Source organism: Herpailurus yagouaroundi, unplaced genomic scaffold (genome assembly GCF_014898765.1).
Source record: "Herpailurus yagouaroundi ecotype Mexico unplaced genomic scaffold, PumYag 255, whole genome shotgun sequence".
Classification (NCBI taxonomy): Eukaryota; Metazoa; Chordata; class Mammalia; order Carnivora; family Felidae; genus Herpailurus; species Herpailurus yagouaroundi.
The window spans coordinates 1,377,893-1,389,937 of record NW_024412472.1 but is presented as its reverse complement, the minus strand read 5'-3'; the positions used below and the strand labels follow the sequence as shown (position 1 = coordinate 1,389,937).

At 39.6% G+C, this 12,045-nt stretch overlaps 2 protein-coding genes across 2 annotated transcripts in view; both read left to right on the top strand.

The window, feature by feature from the left end:
* Positions 1-270, top strand: part of LOC121021132 (olfactory receptor 52D1-like) — a 636-nt gene extending 366 nt beyond the window's left edge. Inside the window, exon 1 of the mRNA XM_040461349.1 lies at positions 1-270. This exon is cut by the window's left edge and continues 366 nt beyond it. Within this exon, the coding sequence (XP_040317283.1) occupies positions 1-270 (270 nt within the window).
* An 11,419-nt stretch (positions 271-11,689) lies between these two features.
* LOC121021166 (olfactory receptor 52D1-like) overlaps positions 11,690-12,045 on the top strand; it is a 64,552-nt gene continuing 64,196 nt past the window's right edge. Inside the window, exon 1 of the mRNA XM_040461394.1 lies at positions 11,690-12,038. Coding sequence (XP_040317328.1) covers positions 11,690-12,038 — 349 coding nt within the window. The remainder of the gene's footprint in view (positions 12,039-12,045) is intronic.

Sequence of the window (12,045 nt, the reverse complement as noted above, 5' to 3'; positions counted from 1 at the left end):
CGCCTTCCATCTCAAGATGCCAGGCACAAGGCTCTGAGTACCTGTGGCTCCCACCTGGGGGTCATCCTGGTCTTCTACATTCCTGCCTTCTTCTCCTTCCTCACCCACCGCTTTGGCCAGCACCGCGTCCCCAAGAATGTGCACATTTTTCTGGCCAACCTGTACGTGCTGGTGCCTCCTGTGCTCAACCCGATCATCTATGGGGCTAGGACCAAGGAGATTCGGAGCCGACTTCTGAGACTGCTTCACTTGGGAAAGGTCTCAGTATGACTTCTGAGCAGCGTTGTAAATGTTAAAGAAAATCAAATGAGCAAGGATAGTTGTCTAGAACTTTAACATGGATGGAAGCCTGTGATGTGAGAGGCAGAGTGACATGGCAGGAAGCACTGAAAGAGAAATGGTCAGATAAATTGGATACATTGAATATGACGTTGAATGTGCTTCTTGAGCAATTCTGAATTGCCCAGAATGAGGTTAAATTTTTCCTGTCATCTCAGTAGGGACTATAATTTACCAAGAAGAAAGGCATTCCTGTCAGAATTTACACTGCATCTCATGGAAGAAATATTCTACTGGGAAGTGACGTGAAAAACAAACAAAAACCTGAACACTTGGAGTGCTTTGGATATGAACTCCAAAACGCTGGGCAGTGGCCAAGAGCATGAGAACTAGCATGGGGGTGTTTGTGTTTGAATCCCGGCTCCTCCGCCTTTTATCTCTACTTTGGTCAACAGTAAAAGGGGATGATGATAACATTTAACACTTGAGGTTGTGGTGAGGATTGACATATTATTGAGTGTATGCAGAAATCTGAGAATAGTGTCTGAAATATAAAATACCCAATAAATAAATATGAGATGTAAATGTTATGTAACTTCTCTAGACATTATTATTTCCATTTTATAACTTATATAAGACTTATTTTGTATTATCTGGGCTGACATAATTATTATAACTGCTAATAAAGGTTAGACAGTGCTTGGGATATGATTAGTGCTCAGTAAAACCACATTTTCTCCCATTATTCCCCCCCTCTTCTGATTGTAAGGTTTACTTCTATTTAGCCATAATTTCATCCCTTGTTATAGAAACCTGACCAGTCCCAGTACCCTTATGCACAGTCCATTGTTGACTTCAGTTGCTGTGTCTTTTTAAGTTCATCATAGTTGGAATTTGTTGAGTTTTTTGCATGTAAAAATCAATGTTTTTCATTAAAAATATATATGTATTATAAATTATTTTCCTGTCACTGCCACCCAAGCATCTGTTGTATTCATTGGCAGTAGCAATCGATTCTAATTGAAACAGTGAGTTCCAAGTGGCATTTTTAATTGCCCTTATTTCTTTTAAAAAATAATTACTATCTCTTTAACTGATATTATCACTATCATCATTTCCTTTAGTTCTTTGGGCATTTTTAAAATAGTTGATTTAAAGTCATGGTTTATTAAGTTCAGTGTTTTGGCCTTCTCAGGGACAGTTTCTATTGGTAAATTTTTTTCCTGTGTATGGGCCATACTTTTTTTATTCTTTTTGTTTGTTTCTTTTGATACCCCATAATCTGCTGAAAAGTGGACATTTTAAAGTGTATTTATATATTTTGAGAGAGAGAAAGAGAGAAGGAGAGAGAGAATTGAGTGAAAGAGTGGCACAAAGAAAGGGAGAGAGAGAATCCCAAGCAGGCTCTGCACTGTCAGCAGGAATCCTATGTCAGGCTTGATCTCACAAACCATGGGATCATGATGTGAGCCCAAAACCAAGAGCCAGATAATTAACCAACTGAGTTACATAGGCACCCCTGGAAAACTGGACTTTAAAACAATTTTTTTAACGTTTATTTATTATTGAGAGACAGACACAGAGCATGAGCAGGGGAGGGGTAGAGAGAGGGGGGAGACACAGAATCTGAAGTAAGCTCCAGGCTCTGAACTGTCAGCACAGAGCCCGATGTGGGGCTGGAACTCATCAACTGTGTGATCTGAGCTGAAGTTGGTCGCTTAACCAACTCAAATCTTTTCTGGTCATGTCTACAGCCCTGGGAATGTGCAGAGCCCTAACTTGCACATGGCCTTGTATATCTAAGGGATATGTCAAAAATATTCAAAGTTCTTATAAATATCTCATTCTTCAGCTTTTCCTTTCTGGCTTTTTACTTAATTTATTACTCTCCCCAATTGTTATCCACTATCACAGGCAGCTGCAAAGTTAACTGATTGCCTGTAATTGGTTTTAACAAATGCCCACAGGGAAAAAGGATATTTCTATTAGGACAGCTATAGATCAGATCAAATAGAGACAACCTTGCAAGAGTGGTCTTTACAGGAAGTATCAAATAGGTCAAATAATTACAAGTTTCTAAAGGACATTTTGAAAGAAGTCCAGCCCCAGTCTGCTATCTACTGATGCCACCAGGCTACTGGTTTTCACTCTGCACACAGGTTGACAATCTTTAAGACTTCTATAGAGCTGGAGAGTGAGGAAATGGGATGAGAACAAATCAAAATGACACAAAACCACAAATCTTACAAAAATTCAACCATTTTCCTAAATACAATCTCCCTGCATAGATGCAAGCCTTGGTTTAATGTCTAGAATTCCAAACAGGTTTGATTTAGACCATCATTTTTCTCATTTTCTCATTGTTTCAATGGAAGAGGAAAATTTCCGAGGTTACTTGGCCATTTTCACAGATGTCACTGCAGTACTCCATATTATTTCTTTGCTGGAAGACATGAGAGCCAAGAAATCCATTAGAGAAAAAGGGAGGAAGTGTGTTATATATGAGAAAATGGTTTTTAGATCAGACTTGTTATGAATACCAGGTCAGTCACTTATCAGTTAGATGATGTTATCTAAACCATGATTGAAACTTTAGTTTCCTCAACCTTAGCAAGAGGTATCTTACAAACCTCCTTGTTGTGCAGTTGTGAGTATAATATGGATTATTTACTTAGGTTGCAAGATGGCAGGAGAACAACAGATGTTATTTCCCCCACCAGCATCTACCCCCCTTTTGGGACAATCATAGGACAGACACGGTAGAAACCAGAGAACTTGTCTCCTGTCAGTTGTGGATGTTCTCAGGCAGGAATGCTGGGCTGAGAAGAGAACTTCTGACTTCACAGAGGAAGGACTTCCTGTCACTTTTCTCCTAAGAGCACTGTCATTCTCAGACCTGGGATAAAATCCTCCACCTCTCTTTGACTGTTATTACTCTCATCCCCGTGTCCATTTAGTTTTCACATTTCATAGCCTTTCTACAAACATTCCTGCCCATTAATTTATACCATATCTGCCTGAGTAGAGATTTTCACCATCTGAATTACCAAAGCAATCTCTTAATTTTTCCCTGTACCAGCTCCACCAGAATGCATCAATGATTCCCTTGGCCTACATAGTGCTCACTCTAAAATCCAAACACTCCTGGTGAGGTTCCTTAAAATATACACATCATCTTTTGTTTAAAACTTGGGAAATGATGCTGGCATGTATCATCCTTTGGGAATTGGTCTTATCTCTCTACTTCTATCCATTGATTTTGGCTAAAATAATTAAACTTTTTCCCTTTCGTGGGCAGTAAAAAGAGAAGTGTGTATATTACAGCCTGGTGCAAGTCAGGGTACCAGGAGCTGCTCAAGGACACGCTTATTTGCCATCAGATTCCTTCATGTCTTCTCTCCTATTTCTCATTCACTCCCATGGGTAATACTTTAGTAATATCGTGCCATAAAACTGTGCTTCCACTGCCACCACGGACCTCACCATCACTGTATGTGCTGGATTCTTACTTCAGAGGTTCATACAGTTGACTGTTCCTTATTTCTTGATTCTTTCTCCTTTCCTGGATTAGGTAGAGCCACATTTCCCTGGTCCTAGGCTGATTTCCATGTTCACCTCTCCTCAGTTTCCTTTACAAATGATTCTTCAATTTTTTTTCCCTAAATACTAACATTCTGCACAGCTTTTTTCCTAAGCCTGCTCTAGTTTTAATTCTGTATTTTTGCTGAGTGATCTTAGAAATATCAGATTTCAAATCTATATCTTTAGCTATGATTTATAATATTTCCAACTAATAGTTTGGCATCTATAGTTAGTTGGTTGGTGCATAGAATTAGAAAGTCAACATGTGCCAAATATGAATGCAAACCTGTTCCTGATAGTTTCCTTTTCTCAATAAATGACATGATTTTTTTTGTTCTGAACTGCATTACCTAGGCTTTTCTGAAGAGTCAGAATCGATAAGATAGATTAGATAGATAGATAGATATGGATACAGATATAGATATAGATAGATATAGATATAGATATAGATATAGATATAGATATAGATATAAGGGTGGATTTATATTAAGGAATTGACTCATGTTCATGTAATTATGGAGGTTGAAAAGCCCCATGATTTGTCATGTGCAGATGGAAACCCAGAGAACCTGGTGATGTAATGCTGTCTAAATCTGAAGGCCTGCAAACAAGAGCAGCTGATGGTAGAGACTCTAGTCCACATCTGAGGGCCGGAGAATCAGGAGTACCAAGGACCCAAGAAGATGATGTCCTAACTGAAGCAAACAGATAAGAAGCTCTTGAGTTTTTTTCCTCCAACTTTTTGCTCATTCAGGCCTTCAGTGGATTGGGTGATGCTCATAGCTGTTGACAATGACAACTTGCTTTATTGAGTCCACAATTCAAACACTAATTTCATCCAGAAACACTCTTACCAACACACCTAGAAAACTGTTTAACCAACTATCCAGGCACCCTGGGAACCAGTCAGGTGACACATAAAATTAACTATCACACAGACTAAAGGAAAAACCCAGGTGTCATTCTGCACATATCTTTCTCATTCATTTCCCATATCCATGCCAGTAGTCACCAAACTCTAAATATTCTACACCCTCAGTATAAGTCAAACAGCAATTCCCAAGGTGCAGTGAATGTTTGAGATGACACCTAATGGGGGAAAATAGAGGAAATTAACCAGAGCAAGCAGAATGATTGCTAGACAAAGCTAAGATTTGAGGCCAGGGATATTCATTGTGTTAATTTGTGGATATTTATGATTTTTGACCATGGTATTTACTATGTACTGATTGTATGACACCAAAACAAAAACAAAAACAAAAACAAAAGCTCTCATATGTTGAGGTCTAACCCCCAATGTAACTGTGTTGGAAGTTAGCATTTAGAGGGGTAATTAAAGTTAAATGAGATTATGAAGTTCAGGCTCTAGGATGATAGGATTAGTGTCCTTCTAAGAAAGGCACCAGAGAACCGCCCCCCTCCCACCACCTCTCTGCTTATGCTCAGAGAAAAGGTGAAGTGAAGGCAGAGTGCTGTCTGCAAGCCAGTAAGATTCTTCACCAGAAATTGAACCCTACCAGACCTTTCTCTTGGACTTTCTAGACTCCAGAACAGTGGGAAAATAAATTGCCATGTTTGAACCATCCAGGCTATGGCACTCTGTCACGGCAGCCCCAGAAGATTACTACAGTGTTCCCCAGTATGAAAAATAGAAGCAGAGGGGCTGCATGGTGAGATTTATCCACGTTAGGAGCCAGAGAGCTACTCTGAAGGAAGGACAAATCCTCCCCTGCCAGACAAACAATCTCTGGTGGAAAGAGATTAGTTTTTGTCATTCTTGTGTTAGGATTATGATTATATAGTTATAAAAATTCTGTGATCTCAAGGGTGCAGGGAGATCAGTCGAATAAGCGTCCGACTTCAGCTCAGGTCATGATCTCAAGGTTCATGAGTTCTAGCCTTGCATCAGGCTCTGTGTTGACAGTGTGGAGCCTGCTTGGGATTCTCTTTCCCTCTCTCAGCCCACCTTCACTCTCTCACTCTCTCTCAAAAATAAATAATCTTTAAAGAATTTCAGTGATCTTAGAAGTCATTTATACTTTAAGCCTAATTTTCTCATCTAGTCCACTGTCTCATCTAGGCAATAAGCAAAGGGACACTTAATTCTCCATTTAGAGCAAGTCTCCTCTATGAGTCATTATATCACTGTATGACTTGCTGAAGGCTTGCTTTCGCTTCTTATACATATTTAAAAGCAACAATGGCTTTGGAGCAGAATATTTTGGCAGTGTTTGTATGTTCTGAATATAAATATATTATTAAGGAAATATGGCAGTGGGAGTGGTTTTGTCTCTTTCTTCCCCGATCCAAATTTAAATGTGTCAAAGTTCTTAATGGAGAGTTAGATGATAGAAAATGAAAGAAAGATTCAAATACCAAAGATCTCTTTCTTCACATGTTTCACTTCAGAACATTTTTGCAATTGTGACTGAATGGCTATCATTAGATTATATTGTTAACTAGAAAGAAAAATATAATCCCATATAGGTGAATTGTGACATTTAGAACTTGTATATATAACTGACATGTTTTTATGGCCTACAATATTTTTAAAAAATCACGGAAGACTTTAAACATGAAAAAGTCTTGTCACATGTATGTATGTGTTTGGTTTGAGAAGACGTGAATTAGAAAAGTTATGCTTCGTTCAAATAAACACCATTTTTATGAGTTTTATGAAATATTTTGAGTTATATACAATCCAAAAATGATGTAATCTATTGAAATGTTTCCTGTTTTCTTAGTGATGTACATTTCTCTTACATTTAATAATAATTAAAAACTTATTGTAAGATATAGCAAAACAAGTGGATTTATTTTTATTTTTATATATGATTTATATGTACTCAAGCTCCCAGTGTCATACAGGTTAAAACATATGCATACACACATGTGAATCACTGGGTTTTTGTGTTAATTGCTAAGCCATTGTCTCTCAGCTTCAAACCCTTCTGTGCTCTGCTTGGGGATGCCTAGGCTGGGACCACACTTTCCCTCCACCTGCTGGCTGGCTGTTAGAATCTGCCCTGAAAAGGCAGTAGAGGCCGATTAGAGAGCTCGGGCAGGGCTAGGGGATTTGTCTATCCTATGCACACTCTGTTCCTGTTAGTGTCACTCTAGCATCCGCTGTTTTCCTTGGCTGTACCAGTTGATTCTCATAGAAACAGTAGGTTCCAAGTGACATTTTAAAATTGTCCCTTACTTTGAACCAACCTCATCATGTCCCTCATGTATACCAGCGTTGCCTGGCTGGAATCCCTCCTCAGAATCCTACTACCAGTGCACCCTCTTTTGCCAGAACCTCCTCTTTTAGGACCATTGCTGATTACAGCTGTTACTCTCAATTATAGCTTGATTGCCATAACACAGAAACAAAACTCCTTCCATCACAGCTAAGTAACTTACATAACCACGGGTTCCAAGATTTTACTTTTAAAAATAAAATTAATAGGCGCCTGAGTGGCTCAGTCAGTTAAGCATCCAACTTCCCCAGGTCATGATCTCGTGGTTCATGAGCCCGAGCCCCAGGTCGGGCTCTGTGCTGACAGCTCAGAGCCTGGAACCTGCTTCTGATTCTGTGTCTCTTTCTTTCTCGGCCCCTCCCCTACTCACTCTCTTTCTCTCTCTCTCTCTCAAAAATATAAATAAAACGATTTAAAAAATCAAAATCAAAATCAAATTAAGAATAACTAAGCATGAAGCCCACTTCATTGAATCAATATTGACTTGTGAATACATGAGGTGGTTTGGAAGAAAGTAAAAGCTCCATCCACCTCATTAAGGAATATTTCCAAAACAAAGTAGCCCTATGATTATTATTCAGACATTTTAAATATTATCATATTGATTTTATTAATGTATTTTATAATCATTGTTATAATAAAGCATTTTAACATTTGGAGACTAGTGTACAGGAAATAAAGCAATTGCTTATTCTTTGACAAGAATAGAAGAGTTATCATAATGACATTCAAGCAAAAAAAATACATGTGGGAAAATGGAGTTACTTCAAACAGAAAAAGCATAATGTCAAATTTCTGACAGCTAAGAAAAACTTGCTCAAATACTTTTAAATGGATAGTGGTGAATTACAAATTTCAAGGGCATACAGCGTCCATAGGATGAATTAAATATTGTCTATGGGAATTTAATTTTTAAATGGCAAATTTCACAATATACCAGAAATTGCATCCTTTTCTACTCTTCAAACTTTTAATGATAATTCTTATAGTCAAGTTAGAGTTATAGAAGGTAATATCATGTTTTGAATATTCTTTTAGGAAATCTCCATATGAAATGTTTGAAGACCTCTAGATTGAAATAATTCAGAGATAGATCTGTTACAAGGGGAGAGAGTCGAGTATTTTTAGACATGGGAGAAAAATGAACTATCCTGGAAAGGGCTTTGACAGAGGGAATCCTTGGTGCAGAGAGCAGAGAGATGGTTGGAGTTAGGGAGCTGAGAGGATCTACCTAGAGCACTGATGTCATTTCCTACCAGGCCTGGCTTCATGGCAAACGAGCAGGACAGTTACATGGTGCCCATGCTCAGAAGGGCCTTGTGCTTTTCTCAAAGCTCTGCTGTCGTCATAATGAAATTCTTGGTAATTTGATCTTTGAACTTGTGTTTTGTAAATGAAGCCTACAGTACAATCATGTATGCATGTTTCACCACCATTATTTGCTGCCGAGAAGCATAGAATTATGGTGGATTCACATTGAAAGTGAGTTCCAGGAGGCACAGAAATAAAGAGAAGAGAAGAAAGCAAGGCAACAAGGATAGAAAAGAGATACAGAGAGACAAGAGGGAGGATAAAACATCAAAGTATACCAGACTTTCATTTCTATTTCTTGACAAAGTCATCAAGGAAGATTCTCCTTATTTCTTTCTCATTTTTTCACCACCCCCTTTCTTGTTCTCTTTTTCAAAGTGTGCTTCATGGACCAAGTCCCTGGAGGTCGCCACTTTGCTTTACACTCCTGAGCATCACAGACAGAGTCAATAAATAAGCTCACTTATCAAGCCCGTTGACCAGAGGAGGCTGGGCCATAGAGCTGAGCCGAAGACATTCACTGAGCCCAGAAAACTCAGGTGAGAGACAAGATCAGCTATTTCAACCCAGATTACACATTCAGCCCCCTCTGCTCCCTCATCCCACACTCACCCAAACCTGCACAGAAACACAACTTTCTCCTCCTTCAGTCACACTGTGGATTCAGATACACACCTCTGGCACAAGCTGTCACTGGACCACCCTCTGTCCACACAGCCTCACACTCAAGACATCTCCAACACAGCTCCAACTTCAGCCTGCCCCACCTGCAAGTGTGCGTCTACCACACAGGTATGATCTTGAAATCAGATTCCAACAGCTGTGCTCAATGAAAGAATACAGACTGAGGTCTAGGTAAGACAAGGGAACACAAGGACACACTCTAGGACAATTTTGGGAAGACACCCCCATTGTGCACTAGAGTGACACTCTCTCAATATCCTTCTCCCATTACTTCCCAGGGGGAAAAAAGTCCAATTCTGATTTTACCATAGGTTTTTACTCACCACATCTCAGAATGTCTAGAGTACTAGTATCGTATCATAACCACATGAAATCTTCCTTAAGGGACAAGAATAGGCTGGGAAGAGAGGGGAGATAAGATGGTGGTGATTCCAGCTCTCTTCCCTCCACCATCCAAGCCTCTCTCCCTTAGTGTTAAGGCTCATGTCAAGGCTGAGAAAATCCATTGGTGTCATCAGTGAAAGAGTCTGTGCAAACAGGAGGGGCTCCCTAATTCTCCTCATCTCTTTGATATTCATTAATGCATCAAGTGACTGCAGCCTTATGAATTGTTATTAGACAAAGTGCCTTGTTTGAAAGAGATAGGAATTCAGATATTGGTCAGATTCATGAACACTTGGGTGAAGTAAAACTTGAAACTCTGAATCAGCACATATAAATCAGGCGCCTCATTTCAGTTGTGCTTCATTTGTGCTTCAGTTGTGCTAATGACTTAACACGCTTTGTGATGTGGATGACATCAGTTTACTTCTCTGGAGCTTGTCTTCACATTGATTAGGGGTGCAAATGATGACTATATTTTTTCCAGAAGGTTTTTCAGAAATAAAGAAGTGCAAAGAATGGAGCGATTGTTTGGGGTGTCTAATTTTTTTAATCTCGTGAACATTCTGTTTGCTCAACCAGAAACTTTGTGAAGATACTAAACCACGATGCCATTTCAAATTTATAGATGGAAAAAAAAGAGGGCCCAAATCAGTTATGGGATTGTTCCAGTGCCATAAAATGAGCAGATAGATGAGAGAGGATGACTATAGAGTCACTAATTTTTCCAAATTAAGACTGGCCAAAGAATTGGAAGATTTGTTCAAAATCACAAATCAATTTTATTAGAGAATCAGAACTAAAATTCAAATTTCTCAGAATCCTGTACAGATTTCTTTTTAGTAGACCATATATTTACTAGGGAGAACATTTGAAAATACTGTCTAGACTTCTACAACAAAAACAAATTCCCCTGGGGTGCCTGGGTGGCTCAGTTGGTTGAGCGTTCAACTCTTGATTTTCTCTCAGGTCATGATCCTAGGGTAGTGGGATGGAGCCCTGTATCAGGCTCTGTGCTGAGCATGGAGACTGCTTAAGATTCTCTCCCTCTGCCTCTCTCCCTCTGCCCCCTCCCCCGCTTGCTGTCTCTCTCTCGCTCTCTCTCTCTCAAATGAAAAAACAACAACAAAAACAACGACAAACAAATTTCCTTTCCAAAATGTCTTCATTGTGAGCAACAATAGGACACTCAATTTCCTCCCGAGATCTGCCTGTCAGCACTTGGTATTCTGACCTAACCTCAGTATCCAGCCATCACACTGGGAGGCATGCAGGACCTCAGGCTGGCTTTGCCACAGTAGAGAGTGCTGTCTCTCAGCTAGAATGCCTCATGTATGTCTTGCTTTCTTCTACTATATCCTGATGAATTCTCAAATCATTGTACATATGTAAGTATATTCAGTTAGCCTAATCTCTTTCTAGGCATTAATGGTGAGATAGAAACTATAGTTACGTGATGTATATCAATGTAGACACATTGGACAGAAAATAAACTGGATGAACTATTATATCCTAAGTCCAAAAGCCAATGTTATGTTACATTGGCTTTCGTGAACATTGAGCCTTTAGTGAACACTGATCAAAATGTCTAGGTCCAGACATGGGCATAGTCAGTGTGGAGGTCGCAATTGCATAAAGACATAGTCTCAGCCAACGGGATTTTGTAAAGTAGTAGAAGGATGAAAGCACAAACAAACAAAACAAAACAAAAAACTTACGGGCCAGAAGAAAGGGAGGGCTTCTAGGAGGCAGAAAATTTTTCACTGAAGCTTAGCAAAAAGAGAAGGGGGGAAATAAAAGCAAAGACTCCATGAGCATGGAAAAGGCATAAATGAAAGAGGCAAGGAGCAACTGTTGATGTGAGTTGACCAAAGTAATAAAGGATGGATAGGATGTGTAGGAGATATGTCATAATGTATCAGATTGGAAAGATGCTTAAATAGTTAGGTTGGTGGTTGGAATATAGACCTCAAAACATGATTGATGAGCACAGATATTAGCAAACAGAAAAAAACAAAACAAAACAGCAGACTATATGTGATAGAGTCTTTCAATATTCTTGAATAAGTTAATAGCAATAAATACTTTTCTCAACATAAAAAAGATTATTTCACAGAAAGGTCATCATTTTATGTGAATGACCCAACCACCTGATGTTACAGGGAAAGCATTCCATCATCCCTGGATAAGGGCCTTTATTTCCAAGCAGAATGCCTGCTTTCAACATCAGTGATGACAGTCTCCCAGGCACACTCATCCTGACGGGCATCCCAGGGCTGGAGTGGGCCCACGTCTGGATCGCCATCCCCTTCTGCGCCATGTATCTTGTAGCGCTGGCTGGGAATGCTGCCCTCATCCTGGTCATTGTGACAGACAGTGCTCTTCATGCACCCATGTACCTCTTCCTGTGCCTTCTTTCGCTCACCGACCTGGCTCTCAGCTCCACCACGGTACCCAAGATATTAGCCATTTTGTGGCTTCATGCTGGAGAGATTTCCTTTGGTGGATGCCTGGCCCAGATGTTTTGTGTCCATTCTATCTATGCTCTGGAGTCCTCAGTTCTTCT